Raw genomic sequence first — 20,255 nt, 5'->3', positions numbered from 1 at the left:
TTTCCAGTTGGGTAATGGCATTGCCCGTATCCTGCTTGGCGCCAGCACACAGCACCATTGGAGTGCGTCTGGGTATATTCTCTGCTCTAGGAAACCATTCGCATGATAAACCCTGAACATTTTTGAGCTTGATATGAGTTGTTTTTTGTTTTTTTTTGTCTAATTGCATGTCGTGCTTTGATGAGCAATCACTCCCTTCCATCTCATCAATGTACGTTTGAAGATATTTCCCAGCTGTGAAAATCATAGTTATTTTGAGACACGGGGCAAAAGTACGTTAATTTTGATTTACTGAACCGGCTTGTATAGTTGGAAAAATACAGACTCTGATTATAAGCTGTGTACATGATTATGAGCAGCTTCGACGAAGACAGCAAATTTGTAAACCAAGTAGAAAAATAATGATCCTCGCCGCATGTACTGAACATACTTGTCTGTGAATGGATCAAGATTAGATTATTCCAATAAGACAAATATGGGGTACAGTCAAACCCCACTTAATGGAGGACTAAACTCCCTCTAGTAGCAAAAGCCTGCCATTGCCCCCTCCCTTCTCCCTCCTAACTCTATGAATTAGTCAAAAAAGTCCACCTGACAAAAAAAAAAACAATCCTACAATGCAGAGCAGCACAGAGGAGTTCCCGGGCACCATTTTCTACCTGTTTTTTTGGGTCGCTTTGCCAACACGAAACCTGTGGAAGCATGACCATTTGGACCTAGTTAGAAATCGACTTCAACTGCGAATGCTCCCAAAGGCTTAGTGGCCGCGATTAGAATGGAAGAGAATGCGAATGGGCAAAAGATGGTTATGGGGGCTTTTGTTACTGAGGGGGTTTGGTTCCTTCCATGACTATACATGTAAAGATCCACTCCTTTGGCCAGGTCGCCAAATGAACGTATCTCTCCCAAATATGCCCACCTTGAGGTGGGTGATATCGGGCTGATAGTGGGCCCTAGGGTCCAACAATAGAATCACAATTCTGCTAATGCAGGTGGTAGGACCGAGGACAGCATTAACAAACCAATATGACTCTCAATCCATCGGGAATTTTAAGCCTGCCCGATCAACATCTGCCTGACTTTCGCCCAGATAATATCAGAAGCCCGTATGAGGACCCCATACACTGGACAATAAGCTGCCATCTTTGTCAGCAGCTTATCTCTTATCTCTTAAGGTGAACATACACAGAGAGGCCCGCTCATTTGGCAATGTCACCAAACGAGCGTATCTCTCCCCGATATGCCCACCTTGAGGTGGGCATTATCGGGCTGATCCAATTGTGGGTCCTAGGGACCAGCGTTCGGATCAAAATGAAAGTTATATGAGTGGTCGGGTCGTGGGACTGCATAAACAAACAGATGCAGTCCACGATCCAACTGGATTATTACCCCTGCCCTACAACTCCCTGCCAGATATCAAATGGGGAAGCCCGTCGAAGGGCCCCATACACAAGCCAATAAGTTGCCAACTCGGTCTGTTGGCAGCTTTTATTGGCCCATAAATGGCCACCTTTAGGGTTGCAAACTTTTCTGTTCCCAGAAAACAGGCAGTGGGGCGGATGACGATGGGAGCAGATCAGTGACGTCGGGGGAGGTGCTGATGATGTATGGGGTGGGGCTGGTGATGTCAGGTGTGGGACTGATGATGTGACGATCAGCGATTAGTTGATCTCCATGTCATTTACTTCAATGTCCTGTCCGGATTTCCTAATTTTGAAATCCGGATAGGAAGGTTTCATCTTCCATGCTGGGCTGTCCGGATGGAATCCAAACAGGTGGCAACCTTACATACTCTTGATGTTCCAGGGGCTGTTGTGCAACACTAGAACGCAGACTCAAAACTGGGGCCATAGTTGCTCCCATCATTTGGCAAAGCCAAGTTAAACATTCCCTTGTTACAATCGCCTTTCTGCAATATTAGTTGTAATTGACATGTCTAAATTACACAAAAGCCAGGAACAAATTTTAAAAAAAATGCTCAATCTCCCAATGGGGGCCATTGCTGACCCTAATGATTTCATCTGGCCAAAACTGGCCTTCCTGCCTGATGATCCGTGTCTAAATGCAATCTACTATAAACACACAAATCAAGTAAATGCTTTTCTTATCTTGTGTCCCTGTTCTAAGTCTTGGCTAAACACTGGATAAAAAACATGTGTTTGCTTTAAGGATTCCTTGTTAAATGATTTACCATCCCCAGCCTCCGTCATGGAGAAGAGAAGACAAGTAGGCTTCCTCCTGATATTAATGACTATTTACTTAAAGTGCTTTTGTTACAGATACAGTCAATATAAACAATAGTGATTTATTTCTTAAATGGGGGCAAAAAGGTTGAATGTAATTTACTTGGACTTTATCTCAAGTCAGTCAGTAGAAGAGTTGGTAGGGGGTGCTTAGAGCTTGAAGGGAGAAAAGATTATAGATTGCGACTATTAAAGTTCTAATCCAACAGGTGTAGGCCTGCACCCAGTAATGTAATGGCCCCTCAAGGCCAGTAGCTTTCAGATTTTTTCAAGACCCCCTTTAGGGTAAGGCCACACTAGGCGATAGCGCAGCGATTTGACTCATGGCGACTTTTTGCCGCGACTTTTAATCCGCAATCGCTGGGGAAACTTTTGCGCTGGCGTCTATGGGGAATCGCGAGCGTAAAAACACACGCGGCGATCTTTTTTCTATTGTCGCTCGAAATCACCTAGCGAGGCGATTTCGAGCGACAATAGAAAAAAGATCGCCGCGTGTGTTTTTACGCTCGCGATTCCCCATAGACGCCAGCGCAAAAGTTTCCCCAGCGATTGCGGATTAAAAGTCGCGGCGAAAAGTCGCCGCGAGTCAAATCGCTGCGCTATCGCCTAGTGTGGCCTTACCCTTAAAGTCAAAAATTTTGTGAAGCCCCACTCAGACATGTATAATGTATAGTTCCATCAATATCTAGGAGAGGGATAATAACGCAATAGAAGGACTATGGGCTCTTAAGAATCCTTCAAATAATTTGCCCACCACAGATGTCAAACTTACTGGCCTGTAATAACTAGGCTGAGATTGTAATCCCTTTTTAAATATTGGAATGACATCAGTTTTTCTCTAATCCATAGGTACCATACCAGATAAAAATGAATCTGAGAAAATCAGAAATGGGGACCAGTCTAAAACTGAACTAAGCTCTCTTAGAACCCGGGGTGTATGCCATCTGGCCCTGGCACCTTGTTTACATTAATTTTTATTAAAGCTTTATGAATCATATCCTTTGGACTTGGTCAAATAAAAATACAAAATTGCCTGTATCCCAAGTTGTATCAATAATTGGTCTTGTTAAAACCCAGCTAGTTCCATTATAAGATCCAACATTATTCCTACTCTTATAAAGTAATTCAGTTAATGGGTATAAAAGACACAATTTTGGAAGAACAGGGAATGGAGAAATCCTCATCCATACAGCAGGATTACTTCCCCTTTAATTTTAATTTTTTGGCAGTTGACAGGTTCCCTTAATGTATTCCAAACAATATTGAGGTTAGCTGTACGGGGGTCCCCCCAGCAATATTTTTCTCATTATATTGCACAGAAAAGGCAGGTAGAACATGAGGCAGTGGTTTGGCATGGGCGATTTTGTGGCTTCAGGCGAGGCACCGGGAAAGGTTAGCTCCGGGCCGAGTTCATGTTTAGCGCAGCTGATTTAATAAAGAGCTGAGAAGAACCATGTTTGACACTTCATAGTCAGGTGCGCTTAACCTGTTTGGGTAAGAGGGTCTCTATAATCTGAACCAGATGCTTCATTTCCTGATCCAGTAAATAAACGTCATTTTGCTGTCGGCATCACTGGGTCGCCTTGCGAAATATTCATTTTATTAAAGTACCACGCAGGCTATAAACCATCTTGCGGCATACAACATGTCATCTTTTTATTTAGTGGTTTCTGCTTAAGCGGCTGAAAAATGACTGCAAAATATATATTTGGGGATAAAGAGCGATTTAGTTTTTGTTGAAGTACATTTATAGCCCTTTCCACTGACTCCATCTAGCGCTACTATAGTCAACTTTGTGCCTTACTATACACTTTCCCACAGTTACCATTAGGCACATCTGCTGGGCCCAATAGAAATAACTTTTCCTTTGCATATAAATGCCTCTATGTCCAACATAGGACCCTCCTAGTCTTTCACCAGTCTAGCCAGTAAATTACCAGCTAAAGATGGGGCTGGTATTTCAAATTTACCAGCAATGTGCTTGCAGATAAATTTGTAGTTGGCCAACCTTCCACCCATTTGCCCACTCAGTAACTCTTACACCTGTCCTATTTCCAAGGGCAGATTAACTTCACAAGGCAGTGCCCTGTCCTCTTTCTGATATACCCCATTCACCTCCATCCACCCCAGCTCCACCCAAAACCATGGAGGGCCCTGGGCAACCACCGGGGATACTTTTATGGTAATTCATCACTCATTTACCCCTGATCCACTTCCACACCAACAAGATCCAATTTCTTTTGACCAACTTAGCCCCATTTCCATCTACCCAGACCTCACCACCCCATTCATCCAGTCCTCACCACCATCGACCCAATCACCCTCCATCACTCTCCCATCAAACCAGTCCTCACTCTCCCATCCACCCAGTCCTGTCCCCTGATCCACCCAGTCCTGTCTTTTGATCCACCCAGTCCCCCCATCCACCCTGTCCTCACGCCCAATACACCCAGTCCTCACGCCGAGTCCACCCAGTCCTCATGCACGATCCATCCAGTCCTCACGCCTGATCCATCCAGTCCTCAAGCCCTATTCACCCAGTCCACCCAGTCATCATTACTAGGGTTACCTTTTCTGGAAAAAAATACTGGTATTCCTATATATTTATCTTTTTTCCTATTAATAACATTGGGATCAACCATCTTTTTTACCGGCCAGGCCAGAAAAATACCAGCCAGTGGGCAACTCTAATCATGACCCACCCAATCCCCTTTAGATACCAACTAGAATATAGTAGGAATATGGCAACCCTAGTGTGACACCCAACAAAGCTTAGAAGCCAACTTAGTCAGCCCCCTAGACAACTCTGTCCCTACACTAAGGTATGGCAGCAATACCCATGCTTCTGTAAAGCCTACAGAGATTTGTAGTCCAACAACTGCTGAGCCACAGTAGGTCACACATCCCTGTTTTAGAATATCTTCCTTTGAGCAGTGAATCTGTAGTTCAGCATTAATAATCAGACCTCTGCCGTCTAGTTGCCAAAGGCTAGATATATCCAGGCCTCTTACCAAAGGGTTTTAGCTAATCAAAAAGACGTTCAGATCTTTAATTTACAAAAAAAATAAGGCAACTGTGCTTAATTCCCCTTTGTGCCCCTATGTATTTCTACTGCACGTGAACGAGAAAGTCAGTTCAATAAGATTAAAGGGGGAGGGAAAAAGAAGCAGGGGGGATATGCTTTTCACTGTGAGCATGTGTGAACTAAATTAAATTAGATTAAAAATAAGATTAAAATGAGGGCTATTATTGAAATGTTGATTAGAATGCCCCATTAAGGTCTGCTATTGTCCCATTATCTAAATAGAAATCTTTCAATCAGACGTTTCCCTCAGCCGTTTATTTACACAGAGTCCTCTCTGTGCCTTGTGAATAATGAACCCTTTCGGTGAGGCCCTCCAAGCGCAGATGTTATCACCAGGGTCTAAGAAATAGGGAAAAGCAGCATTACGTATTGTGTTGCCCATTTTATTGCGCCACGAGAAAATGCAACCGCTGCGATCATCAATCTTCTTCTAAACAATGCGCATAGTTACATATAGCTTAATCACATCCAATCGGGTTATTTATTGTAATAGTCCAGCCAATTTTCTTACAGGTTAACAAGGGTTCACATATAATGAGGGAACGTATATTTAGAAGGATGTTTTATTTCCCTGTGTTGTTGCCCCTTTCTAAGAATGACTTTCCCTTTGTATATTTATGAAGCCAGTATGTAAAGAAGATGCAGATGATATTCCTGTTGCAGGGCTTTTCATTGGATCTATAAATGTGTTTGTAAAGCATTGAAACTTTTCAATTCAAGCCCCCTAGAAGGCCCAACCTTTGGTCAGGGCCCCTTTAGCTTATGAATTGAGTGCAGAGAAAAATATTGGCTTATCGGCCAATAGTACAGAACATGTAGGACAGCAGATATGCATTCACCCAAAATTCTTACCCTAACTGGCCTTTAGGCTGGGCTTTCAGGTATAATCTACCCAGTACTCCCCAAATACTGGTCTTTAGGTTGATCCCACCCAACCCCCTATCCTAAGACTCCTACAGCAACTGACATGGTCCCCAAGTGTCCATACAGCCAAGAGATTAAAAGTTCATGATATATGACTCAAGGCTGATGGGACTTCAGTCTTTTTGAGATTGGATCACAAAACATTTGGGGACCAAGTCAGGAGCTGGAAGGGGTCCTAACATGGTAGGGGGATGAGATCCACCTGAAAACAACATTCTTACCCTAACTTCAGGCTGGGCTTTCAGGTATAATCTACCCAGTTCTCACCAATAAATGGCCTTTAGGTTGACCCTATCATTTTATCATCAACTCCTGACTTGGTCCACAAATGTCCATACAGCCAAGAGATTAAAAGTAGGAATGCACCGAATCCAGGATTCAGTTCAAGATTCAGCCAGGATTCGGCCTTTTTCAGCAGGATACGGATTCGGCCGAATCCTTCTGCCGGGCCGAATCCGTATCCTAATTTGCATATGCAAATTAGGGGCGGGGAGGTAAACCGTGTGACTTTTTGGCACACAACAAGGAAGTAAAAAATGTTTTCCACTTCCCACCCCTAATTTGCATATGCAAATTAGGATTTGGTTCAGTATTCAGCCAATCTTTCGCCAAGGATTCGGGGGTTCGGCCGAATACAAAAAAGTGGATTCGGTGCATCCCTAATTTAAAGTGTATGAAATGACTCATGGCTGCTGTGACCTCAATCTTTTTGTGATTGGATCACAAATTTCCACTAGTTTAGGTGAGAGGTATTAGCAGATTGTTGGTGTTTCCAGAGGAGAATTGTGTGATGATTGTTCATCTTGGCATTTTTGCACAAGTCTGATGGAAGCAGCAGTGATGTTTGTGATTGGAAGACGAGTTCCCACCAGTTTCAGATGGGAGGCATGGGTAGATTTTGAGTGTTTGCTGGTCTGCAATGGCCAAATTAATTCCTACCCTGTTGTGTCTCCACAGGAAAACCCAGCAATTTGTTTCCTGAGGAAACATTCATCGACTCAGGGGAACTCGACGTGGGCCGACGAGCCACCCAGAAGATCCCTCCTGGAATATTTTGGAGGTCTCAGGTTTTCATTGACCACCCAGTGCATCTCAAGTTCAACGTCTCCTTAGGAAAAGCTGCTCTGGTTGGAATCTATGGAAGAAGAGGCCTTCCCCCATCACACACGCAGGTAATGAGATATTCTCCTCCACTATATGTTCTCTGAAAAGAAATGGAACAAATAAAGACCATTAGTGGCCAAAGAGCCCCACGTCGGTGGTAGAACATTCAAGCCGTTAAGCACTTGAACTCTGTAGAGCAATAAATAGCATAAACACACTGAGTACTGTTATTTATCAATTATCAAAAAGCCTTGTTGCCATTGATTTTTTTGTTAATGGATTTTTGTTTTTCTCTTTTCCTGTTTCTATGGAAATCACAAGACTGAGTCTTAGAATTCCAACCAGTCCTTAATGTGTTTGTTGCTAATTCCGCTGCCTCTTGTGCAAAAAGAGAGGTGTCTTGCTGATGTTTTGTTCTTGCACCTTTTGTACCTATGGCAGCATTTTGTATTATTTTTGAGTGCCAGTAGCAGGTGCTGGTTGACCCATGGTTCTTCCGTCTACTAAATAGGAAGGAATTTGGCTGAGTAGTAGCTCTTTGACAACCAATGCAATAGAAGGAAGTGAAAACTAGGGATGCAACGAATCCACTATTTGGGATTCAGCTGAATCCCCGAATCCTTCGGGAAAGATTCGGCCGAATACTGGACCGAAGCCGAACCCTAATTTGCATATGTAAATTAGGGGTAGGAAAGGAAAAAGTAGAAAAAATTCTTCTTTTGTGACGAAAAGTCATGTGATTTCCCTACCCGCCCCTAATTTACATATGCAAATTAGGATTTGGATTCGGTTCAGCCAGGCACAAGGATACGGCCGAATCCGAATCCTGCTGAAAAAGGCCGAATCCTGGCCGAATCCCGAACCGAATCCTGGATTCGGTGCATCCCTAGTGAAAACAACACATACCCTGGTTTTTGGGGTATTTACTGGCACAGTTAAACTATATGCTGATTGGAAGGGTACTGCCAGGGCCGGATTTACATAGTGGGCGCCCCTAGGCCCACTGCCGTTCGTCGCCCCTGTCCCCTCCAGTGGGACAGGAGCAATGGGGATTGGTGCATGTGAAATTTAAAAAATAATTGTATCTCCAGGGCTTCCCCAGTGTTTTTGAACCAATGTGGGTGTGGTTGGGAAGCATGCCGCCCCCTAAAATCCTGCCACCCTAGGCCCGGGCCTAGGTGGCCTTTCCACAAATCCGGGCCTGGGTACTGCAACTGATATAGAAATGTACAAGGTATAATATATATAAATATGACTTATTAAGGCCATCAATTTTCTTCCAACTGGTGTTTTCAGTTCGATTTTGTGGAGTTATTAGATGGCCGACGTCTGCTGGTTCAGGAGGCTCGGGGTTTGGAAGTTCCACAGCGGCTGCACAGAGTTATCGCTCCTCTGTCGAGTCACGAGACGGGATTTATCCAGTACTTGGACTCTGGCATATGGCATCTTGCATTCTACAACGACGGCAAAGAGTCTGAAGTTGTGTCTTTCCTGACAACTGCTATTGGTAAGAACCGGATTTGGGTGTTGCCTCTCAGTGTTTCATAATCTCTGATCCAGAGATGCTGTCATAACTTAAAGATTGAGGGACCATACACCTTAAACTGTTGTTGAAATGCAATTGCTACAGTTCCATGTTGTCCTGATATTCCTTCTACTATAATTACTGTTTCTATAGGCACCATCTCTCCCTACTATACCTGCTATCCCACAGTCACACTCCCTTCCCAGAGACTATTATCCACTGTTACTATAGACACCATCTCTCCCTACTATACCTGCTATCCCACAGTCACACTCCCTTCCCAGAGACTATTATCCACTGTTACTATAGACACCATCTCTCCCTACTATACCTGCTATCCCACAGTCACACTCCCTTCCCAGAGACTATTATCCCACTGTTACTATAGACACCATCTCTCCCTACTATACCTGCTATCCCACAGTCACACTCCCTTCCCAGAGACTATTATCCACTGTTACTATAGACACCATCTCTCCCTACTATACAGATGAAGCCACTTGGATTTGTGAGTTAAATGCGTCATGACTCAGAGTTAATTGAAGAAACTGTGTTATCTAAAGTTATCTTAACTCATTTAATGCATTTAACCTTTTCATTAGCATACCAAAGCACCATTGTTCACAATGGTGAATGCTTTAATTAGATGGGATGTTGTGTCACAGTTTTCTGTGTTAAATGAGATAAATGGGATATCTGTGTTTAGTTATTCTGTGTCAAACAGACCAACCAAAGTGGCTGCATCTGTACCTGCTATCCCACAGTCACACTCCCTTCCCAGAGACTATTATCCACTGTTACTATAGGCACCATCTCTCCCTACTATACCTGCTATCCCACAGTCACACTCCCTTCCCAGAGACTATTATCCCACTGTTACTATAGACACCATCTCTCCCTACTATACCTGCTATCCCACAGTCACACTCCCTTCCCAGAGACTATTATCCACTGTTACTATAGACACCATCTCTCCCTACTATACCTGCTATCCCACAGTCACACTCCCTTCCCAGAGACTATTATCCCACTGTTACTATAGGCACCATCTCCCCCTACTATACCTGCTATCCCACAGTCACACTCCCTTCCCAGAGACTATTATCCCACTGTTACTATAGGCACCATCTCCCCCTACTATACCTGCTATCCCACAGTCACACTCCCTTCCCAGAGACTATTATCCCACTGTTACTATAGGCACCATCTCCCCCTACTATACCTGCTATCCCACAGTCACACTCCCTTCCCAGAGACTATTATCCACTGTTACTATAGACACCATCTCTCCCTACTATACCTGCTATCCCACAGTCACACTCCCTTCCCAGAGACTATTATCCCACTGTTACTATAGGCACCATCTCCCCCTACTATACCTGCTATCCCACAGTCACACTCCCTTCCCAGAGACTATTATCCCACTGTTACTATAGGCACCATCTCTCCCTACTATACCTGCTATCCCACAGTCACACTCCCTTCCCAGAGATTATTATCCACTGTTACTATAGGCACCATCTCCCCCTACTATACCTGCTATCCCACAGTCACACTCCCTTCCCAGAGACTATTATCCACTGTTACTATAGACACCATCTCTCCCTACTATACCTGCTATCCCACAGTCACACTCCCTTCCCAGAGACTATTATCCCACAGTTGCTATAGGTGCTGCTGCACTGCTTCCACAATTGCACCAATGGGTTTGCTGTAGCCCCTCATACTTTGTCAGACAACTGATGTGCAGGACCCACGTATATGAGGACCAAGAACTGCTTCAGCCCCCACTTAAGGCAGCTCTGGACAGGGTTATATAAGAATCTCTTGGGATATTTGAGAGTAAACTTCTGAAGGTCATTGTCATGCTGCAAGTCTCACCTTCACGTATAAGTGCAAATGTATTTCCAGTTGTAGAGCGTACGCATTATTTGCACTCCACTGGTGTTACATGCTTGGTAATAAGTGCCAGAGGTGATAGATTTAGATTGATTTCTGAATAAACAGTAGTCGGCCATGTCTGTTAATCCAGTCCCAGCCCTGCATTGGTTATTAAAGGAACATCATCATGATTTATAAATGGGTCAAACATTCAGAAATCTCCTTTAGATAATATCAAGGTCTTTTCTTGTTGCAGGATGCCTTACGTTTGATTTTTCTGCTTTGGCCTTCATATTTTTTACCTATTGAATTAGCAAAATGGAGCTTTCTTATTAAATGACATGGGGGGGCCATAATGACTTATATTTTTATTAGGGCCCATTTGTCGCTAGGGGCCCAGGCTAAAGTCTTTCTCTGATCTGCTTGAAAGTCATCCATGATCTACATGGCACACTATGGTCTATATCATGGTGGTTGAATGAGATATCACTTGCATTTCTGGAAATTAATTTAATTGATGTATCAGTGTCTCGCTGCAAATCGAATGTATGAGGAGGCCAAGAGGCTGGGAGACGTAGAATGATGGGCAGAAGGAGGCTGAAGCACTGACCTTGTTATCTGTCAACCAAGAAGTCTGGTGTCAGTATTGTGAACGGCATAGGGATGGGACTGGAGAGATTCCAAAGGGAAATTCTCATTAGCAATAGGGATTCTAATATTCTACTGTAATTTAGAATTGCACTACTGGGCTGCACACTTGTACATAGGAGCACTGGAGGATCTCTGAAGGGGTGAAAAGGGAAGGCTGAAAATATAGGGGTGCTAACTGCTAGCTGTAGGCTTTACTTGCCCTTTAAAATGTGCTACTTTGTGTCTCCTTAGTAAAGCATTTGGGGACATGCAAGGGTTTTTATGGGTTCAACCTTTGCTGTTACAGAGGAAGGCTGAAAAGGGGAGGCAATCTTTAAATCTTTCAATAAAGTTTATTCTAAACTTTACTTTCCCTTTAAAATTTACCTTGTTTCTCCTTAATAATTTTGGGGACATGCAAGGGTGTTTTTTTAGGTTCAGCATAGGGAGCATTTCTTCCATATACATAGGGACACTAAGGAGTTTACTGATCTAAAGCAAACAAGAGCACAGTTCCTTTTCTCAAAACCATAAATATTCAATAAAACCCTTATTTTCTGGAATTTCCTTATTTTTGATGATTGCATTTATTGCCCATTAAGCTGTGAGTCACAGTTGCCCCAAGAGACCTGCTTATCTTAAATAGTTACAGTTGTTTCTTTGCTTATCTTAAATTGTTAAAAACTTATCAAATAAGCAGTGACTCAAGGACAGATTTATCAAGGGTCGAAGTGAAAAATCGAATTTTCAAACTTCAAATTCAAACGTTCGAGTTTTTTTTATGGCCTAAACTGTCCATTTCAACTAGGGAATTTTTAAAATTCAATTCAAGTTTTTTAAATAATTTGAATTAGATTTTTGAAATTTATTATACACTGGCCCTTTAATGAATTAAACTATTCCTGGGATCAATTTGGAGTTGTCTGCTGCCTTCCTAACATTTTAGTTTTTTTTCAGAGAAAAATGTTGAATCTAATTTGATTAGAATTCCATTCAAGTTTGCGGGTCAATCCCATTCACCCGATTTTCAAAAATTTGATTTTTTTTTTTAAATAAATTGCAGTTGGTCAAATTTCGAGTTCATGGGAGTTTTAAATAACTCCCATCAACTTGAAATTCGACCCTTGATAAATCTGCCCCTCAGTGTTCTGGGTCAAAAAGCCTGTTATTTTAATTATGTTTTAATTATATCTTTTTCTGGCGTCAGTGCAGGAGATCAAAGAGAAACTTGAGACATTTCAGTTAAGGTGGCCATAGACATTTGGCTACAACGAGCGGATCTCGTCCCGATATGCCCACATTGAAGTGGGCGATATCGGGCTGATCCGATCGTGGGCCCTAGGGAATAATAATTGGATCATAATGCATCCAAAATTGTGGATCGCAGGACCGCATAAATGCACAGATGTGGCCGTGATCCAACGGGACATTTAAACGTGCCTGATCGAGATCTGGCCAACTTTCGGCCAGATATCGATCGGAGAAGCCCGTCGGCCCGTGTATGTGGCTTTAAGAAACCCGGGACTAAGGGCTGAGCTGTCACAGTTGGGAGGTATGGCTTCCACCCTTATCTAGAAATATATAAGGAAGGAATGTTCTGGGCACACGTATTCCCACATTGAAATATAAAAGAGTTGGGAAGCAACACAAGCAGGTTCCAAAATAAGGGCTGTGATTGGCTATTGTTGGCTCATATGGATTGGCCGCCTACAAGAGACTCTGTTTGGCAGCACATCTGGTTGTATCCAACCAGAAGTTGCCTCAAAACCAGGAATTAAAAAAATAAGCAGCTGTTTTGAGGCCACTGGGAGCAACTCCAAGGGGTTGGTGAGCACCATGTTGCTTGTGAACCACTGGTTGGGGATCATTGGTCTAAAGTTGGCCATACACGCACCAATTCTTTTTTCGTACAAAATTTGGTGCGACAGATAAGCCGATAATGATATCGCAGCACCCACCCCTTTGAATAAAGCTGGCCATAGATGATTACGATCCAAGAAAGATAGTTTGTTTCAAAACACACGTGTAGAGCTGAATCATCAGATATACATATAGAGACAATAGAATTCCACCTGTATCTGACCATTCCGTACTAACAATGGCCGATGTTTGGGTCCCTTCAAAGGCGCCCAATCAAATTTTCCGTCCAGCCGAATCAATGAGCCGACTGATATCCAAGTCTTCTGCCGACATCGATAAATTGTGGAAGGTAAGATACCTCCCGCTGATAAAATTAACATATATTACAATATGCAGCTATTCTTTACAAGATCCACACACGCAACATAGAATCGGTATATTTTTTTATTCCCAGGAAGGCAAGACCTAAGCTGTAGGATACCTTTAAAAATGAAGCCATTGTTTAGCTGTCCTATAACAATTTACCTTTTATGCTGCTGATTATAGGGAATGGACATGGATATGTAAATAGGCCGTTAATGAATGTTCCATACACAGACAAAGCCGTGCCCTATTGCATTGCTGTCACATAAATATTACTTATAGGCTGGGCACAGTTTCCCTTTAATCGCTATAGATCTCAGATGGTAACACGGCTGATGGATTCCTATGGAAGGGGTTTGGATTTTATTTTTATTATGTGGGCTTCTCAGAAAAGGATTCATCACGGGGTGACAAACCGGCCCTAAATCATTACATCCGAGGCGTCCGCTGTTAATTCGCATTTAACCTTGCTGTCATTATGGTCAATGCAGTTTTCCTGGGGCTTCCCAGGGAGCGAGCCCCCCAGAGACAAGGACAAGAGCACGGAATGAGATGATTCCTGATTTAGCTTAATATTCTCTCGCAGTGCGTCGCATCTCTAAAGGTTATTATTCTTTTCCTAACTCAGTGGGATCCTGAATGGGCTTCACTGCGGCACTGAGTCTAAAGGTTGTGCTGTCACATTTCCAACGTTCCCATGAAAACCTAAAATCTGTAATTAGAGGGCCAGTAGGAATAAATGGAGACTAAATCATTAGAGAAAACGAGGGTGTTTGATGGAAAAGGATATTTTTACACATTTCTGCATTTTTAGCATTTACTGCGTTACAGGTATGGGACCTGTTATCCAGAATATCGAAGAGCTGAGATTTTCTGGATAACGGATCTTTCTGTAATTTAGATCTTCATATCTTAAGTCTACTAGAAAATCATGTAAACATTAAACAAACACAATAAACTGGTGTTGCTTAAAATAAGGATTAATTATATCAAGTACAAGGTAGAGGTATGGCATCTGTTATCCGGAAAACCTGCTATCCAGAAAGCTCCAAATTACGCAAAAGCCATCTCCCATAGACTCCATTTTATCCAAATAATATATATTTTTTAAAAATGATTTCCTTTTTCTCTGTAATAATAAAACAGTAACTTGTACTTGATCCCAACTAAGATATAATTATTTCTTATTGGAGGCAAAACCAGCCTATTGGGTTTATTTCATGTTTACATAATTTTCTACTAGACTTAAGGTATGAAGATCCAAATTACGGAAAGATAAATTATCCGGAATACACCAAGTTCCAAACATTCTCGATAACAAGTCCCATACCTGTTTTATTAGAGAGAAAAAGGAAATCATTTCTAAAAATGTGGATTATTTAGATAAAATGGAGTCTATGGGAAATGGCCTTTCCCAAATTCTGAGGTTTCTGGATAACGGGTTTCTGGAGAATGAATCCCATACCTGTATATGAAGGAGGTCACCTATTAATGTGTCACAGTAGGGCAGTAATCATTTAGCCTTGCAGAATCCTTGTTATTTGACTGCGGCCCAGCATGCAAGGGTTAATGAGAAGGGGAGAGAGGGGAAATAACTAATTAAATGAAGCCTCCTGAATGGAAGTATGTGAGAAGGAGCAATGCTTAGCGGTGTCAGAGTCTCAGGCTTCAAAACAGGTGCCGCACCAAAAACATGAAACCGTGAAAGAGTGGTCAGAAATAATGACGGGATTATCACGTCCTCGGCTCAGAGATCGCAGCTGTCAGGTGCTGGATGCACTCGAGTGGAAACGCACAACTGCCACATATTCTACTGAAAGGGCTTCGGCTAAGGTGCTTCTGTACAGAGGGAGAGAGCGGGTCTGGAGTATGTGGAGCCTGTGAGCTTCTGGGAACTGCGGCTTGTGCTAAATCTCACTTTATTGGCTGTCAGTGAGAAGAGTTGTCTTTAGGGGGATCTCATGCAGGAGAGATTGTCCTGGCACCTTTACACAGGGAGACCCCATAGTGCAGGAGATGAACCAAGTCATTATTCAGTGCAGACAGTGCATATCGGGAGCAGTGTGGGGTGTGGGACCAAGAGGGGTGTCTATTGTACAAGTGGGGTAGTATCCTCTGGGAAGGGAGTGTGACTGTGGGATAGCAGGTATAGTAGGGAGAGATGGTACCTATAGTAACAGTGGGATAATAGTCTCTGGGAAGGGAGTGTGACTGTGGGATAGCAGGTATAGTAGGGAGAGATGGTGCCTATAGTAACAGTGGATAATAGTCTCTGGGAAGGGAGTGTGACTGTGAGATAGCAGGTATAGTAGGGAGAGATGGTGCCTATAGTAACAGTGGATAATAGTCTCTGGGAAGGGAGTGTGACTGTGGGATAGCAGGTATAGTAGGGAGAGATGGTCTCTATAGTAACAGTGGATAATAGTCTCTGGGAAGGGAATGTGACTGTGGGATAGCAGGTATAGTAGGGAGAGATGGTGCCTATAGTAACAGTGGATAATAGTCTCTGGGAAGGGAGTGTGACTGTGGGATAGCAGGTATAGTAAGGAGAGATGGTGCCTATAGTAACAGTGGACAATAGTCTCTGGGAAGGGAATGTGACTGTGGGATAGCAGGTATAGTAGGGAGAGATGGTGTCTATAGTAACAGTGGGATAATAGTCTCTGGGAAGGGAGTGTGACTGTGGGATAGCAGGTATAGTAGGGAGAGATGGTGCCTATAGTAACAGTGGATAATAGTCTCTGGGAAGGGAGTGTGACTGTGGGATAGCAGGTATAGTAGGGAGAGATGGTGTCTATAGTAACAGTGGATAATAGTCTCTGGGAAGGGAATGTGACTGTGGGATAGCAGGTATAGTAGGGAGAGATGGTGCCTATAGTAACAGTGGACAATAGTCTCTGGGAAGGGAGTGTGACTGTGGGATAGCAGGTATAGTAGGGAGAGATGGTGTCTATAGTAACAGTGGATAATAGTCTCTGGGAAGGGAGTGTGACTGTGGGATAGCAGGTATAGTAGGGAGAGATGGTGTCTATAGTAACAGTGGATAATAGTCTCTGGGAAGGGAGTGTGACTGTGGGATAGCAGGTATAGTAGGGAGAGATGGTGCCTATAGTAACAGTGGACAATAGTCTCTGGGAAGGGAGTGTGACTGTGGGATAGCAGGTATAGTAGGGAGAGATGGTGTCTATAGTAACAGTGGATAATAGTCTCTGGGAAGGGAGTGTGACTGTGGGATAGCAGGTATAGTAGGGAGAGATGGTGTCTATAGTAACAGTGGACAATAGTCTCTGGGAAGGGAGTGTGACTGTGGGATAGCAGGTATAGTAGGGAGAGATGGTGTCTATAGTAACAGTGGATAATAGTCTCTGGGAAGGGAGTGTGACTGTGGGATAGCAGGTATAGTAGGGAGAGATGGTGCCTATAGTAACAGTGGACAATAGTCTCTGGGAAGGGAGTGTGACTGTGGGATAGCAGGTATAGTAGGGAGAGATGGTGTCTATAGTAACAGTGGATAATAGTCTCTGGGAAGGGAGTGTGACTGTGGGATAGCAGGTATAGTAGGGAGAGATGGTGTCTATAGTAACAGTGGATAATAGTCTCTGGGAAGGGAGTGTGACTGTGGGATAGCAGGTATAGTAGGGAGAGATTGTGCCTATAGTAACAGTGGGATAATAGTCTCTGGGAAGGGAGAGTGACTGTGGGATAGCAGGTATAGTAGGGAGAGATGGTGTCTATAGTAACAGTGGGATAATAGTCTCTGGGAAGGGAGAGTGACTGTGGGATAGCAGGTATAGTAGGGAGAGATGGTGCCTATAGTAACAGTGGGATAATAGTCTCTGGGAAGGGAGAGTGACTGTGGGATAGCAGGTATAATAGGGAGAGATGGTGCCTATAGTAACAGTGGGATAATAGTCTCTGGGAAGGGAGTGTGACTGTGGGATAGCAGGTATAGTAGGGAGAGATGGTGTCTATAGTAACAGTGGGATAATAGTCTCTGGGAAGGGAGTGTGACTGTGGGATAGCAGGTATAGTAGGGAGAGATGGTGTCTATAGTAACAGTGGATAATAGTCTCTGGGAAGGGAGTGTGACTGTGGGATAGCAGGTATAGTAGGGAGAGATGGTGTCTATAGTAACAGTGGATAATAGTCTCTGGGAAGGGAATGTGACTGTGGGATAGCAGGTATAGTAGGGAGAGATGGTGTCTATAGTAACAGTGGATAATAGTCTCTGGGAAGGGAGTGTGACTGTGGGATAGCAGGTATAGTAGGGAGAGATGGTGTCTATAGTAACAGTGGATAATAGTCTCTGGGAAGGGAGTGTGACTGTGGGATAGCAGGTATAGTAGGGAGAGATGGTGCCTATAGTAACAGTGGGATAATAGTCTCTGGGACGGGAGTGTGACTGTGGGATAGCAGGTATAGTAGGGAGAGATGGTGCCTATAGTAACAGTGGATAATAGTCTCTGGGAAGGGAGTGTGACTGTGGGATAGCAGGTATAGTAGGGAGAGATGGTGTCTATAGTAACAGTGGATAATAGTCTCTGGGAAGGGAGTGTGACTGTGGGATAGCAGGTATAGTAGTGAGAGATGGTGTCTATAGTAACAGTGGGATAATAGTCTCTGGTAGGGAGTGTGACTGTGGGATAGCAGGTATAGTAGGGAGAGATGGTGTCTATAGTAACAGTGGGATAATAGTCTCTGGGAAGGGAGTGTGACTGTGGGATAGCAGGTATAGTAGGGAGAGATGGTGCCTATAGTTACAGTGGATAATAGTCTCTGGGAAGGGAGTGTGACTGTGGGATAGCAGGTATAGTAGGGAGAGATGGAGCCTATAGTAACAGTGGATAATAGTCTCTGGGAAGGGAGTGTGACTGTGGGATAGCAGGTATAGTAGGGAGAGATGGTGCCTATAGTAACAGTGGATAATAGTCTCTGGGAAGGGAGTGTGACTGTGGGATAGCAGGTATAGTAGGGAGAGATGGAGCCTATAGTAACAGTGGATAATAGTCTCTGGGAAGGGAGTGTGACTGTGGGATAGCAGGTATAGTAGGGAGAGATGGTGCCTATAGTAACAGTGGATAATAGTCTCTGGGAAGGGAGTGTGACTGTGGGATAGCAGGTATAGTAGGGAGAGATGGTGCCTATAGTAACAGTGGATAATAGTCTCTGGGAAGGGAGTGTGACTATGGGATAGCAGGTATAGTAGGGAGAGATGGTGCCTATGGTAACAGTGGATAATAGTCTCTGGGAAGGGAGTGTGACTGTGGGACAGCAGGTATAGTAGGGAGAGATGGAGCCTATAGTAACAGTGGATAATAGTCTCTGGGAAGGGAGTGTGACTGTGGGATAGCAGGTATAGTAGGGAGAGATGGTGCCTATAGTAACAGTGGATAATAGTCTCTGGGAAGGGAGTGTGACTGTGGGATAGCAGGTATAGTAGGGAGAGATGGTGTCTATAGTAACAGTGGATAATAGTCTCTGGGAAGGGAGTGTGACTGTGGGATAGCAGGTATAGTAGGGAGAGATGGTGCCTATAGTAACAGTGGATAATAGTCTCTGGGAAGGGAGTGTGACTGTGGGATAGCAGGTATAGTAGGGAGAGATGGTGCCAAGTGTTGGACTGTGCTGGCAGGACACAGGGAAACAAACCTGGTGGCCCAGTCCCAGTCCTTGCAAATAAGCCGTAAGCAGTTTATGACTTCCCTCCCAGGCCCCCAGTTGCGGCTGAATGAAAAAGAAGGTGGGCGCGGGGGGATGTTGCGGCTCTGGGAGGGGGGGGCAGAGGACGCTTTGCATCATTGTTGGTTCCCATAGGAGGAGTGCGGATAATGGTCTTTTTATTGGAAAATAAACAGAATATGCTGTTTCCCTTTAAACTCCAAATGTATCATTTAGGGGTGGGGGTACTTGCAGAGACGATTACAGCCAAACTCTAGTTGTTAATGTCGAATGGTTTCCATTTGTGAAGCTGAACATTCACCTGCACAGCAAGTTCTCCCTACATGACATTATGACTTGCTGCTTTTATCTGCTGAATCCCCCGGAGAACTCAAGCACAACACACGGGAGGCTAAAATAAAATGGAAAAGAAAACTACTTGGGCAGAGAACAATTGATTCTCCAGTCTGTCGATAGCTGGAGGTTTGATCATACGTGCTTTATCGTGAGAAAGTACATTGAAACATAAAATCCTCATGAAACAGAACAAATTGCAGACGTTTTGGTTGATGACAAGTTGACTAATGAACTGAACCTTTGAATATATTCCCTGCAAGGATGATACAACATGATTATTTGTTAATGTTAAAGGGATACTGTCGTGGGAAAACATGATTTTTTCAAAACACATCAGTTAATAGTGCTGATCCAGCAGAATTCTGCACTGAAATCCATTTCTCAAAAGAACAAACAGATTTTGTTATATTCAATTTTGAAATCTGACATGGGGCTAGACATATTGTTAGTTTCCCAGCTGCCTCCAGTTATGTGACTTGTGCTCTGATAAATTTCAGTCACTCTTTACTGCTGTACTGATATCACCTCCCCCCCAGCAGCCTAAGGGTAGGGGCACACGGCGCGATTTCGCCGCGATTCTGCGCTGGGCGAGTTGTCGCTGCGTTTTTTAAGCCGAAATAGCTTT

The 20,255-nt window shown here is 43.6% G+C and overlaps 1 protein-coding gene across 8 annotated transcripts in view; it reads left to right on the top strand.

Annotated features, from left to right (window-relative positions):
* The window catches only part of LOC108710030 (teneurin-4), an 835,304-nt gene that overhangs the window by 700,084 nt on the left and 114,965 nt on the right, over window positions 1-20,255 (top strand). For all 8 annotated transcript variants that reach the window (XM_041584600.1, XM_041584599.1, XM_041584601.1 and 5 more), the window contains 2 exons: window positions 7,210-7,424; window positions 8,653-8,863. In XM_041584600.1, the coding sequence (XP_041440534.1) occupies window positions 7,210-7,424; window positions 8,653-8,863 (426 nt within the window). The remainder of the gene's footprint in view (window positions 1-7,209; window positions 7,425-8,652; window positions 8,864-20,255) is intronic.

This window comes from Xenopus laevis, chromosome 2S, assembly GCF_017654675.1.
Source record: "Xenopus laevis strain J_2021 chromosome 2S, Xenopus_laevis_v10.1, whole genome shotgun sequence".
Taxonomy (NCBI): Eukaryota; Metazoa; Chordata; class Amphibia; order Anura; family Pipidae; genus Xenopus; species Xenopus laevis.
The sequence above is the reverse complement of the archived record's forward strand: the minus strand, read 5'-3'. Positions and strand labels throughout refer to the sequence as shown.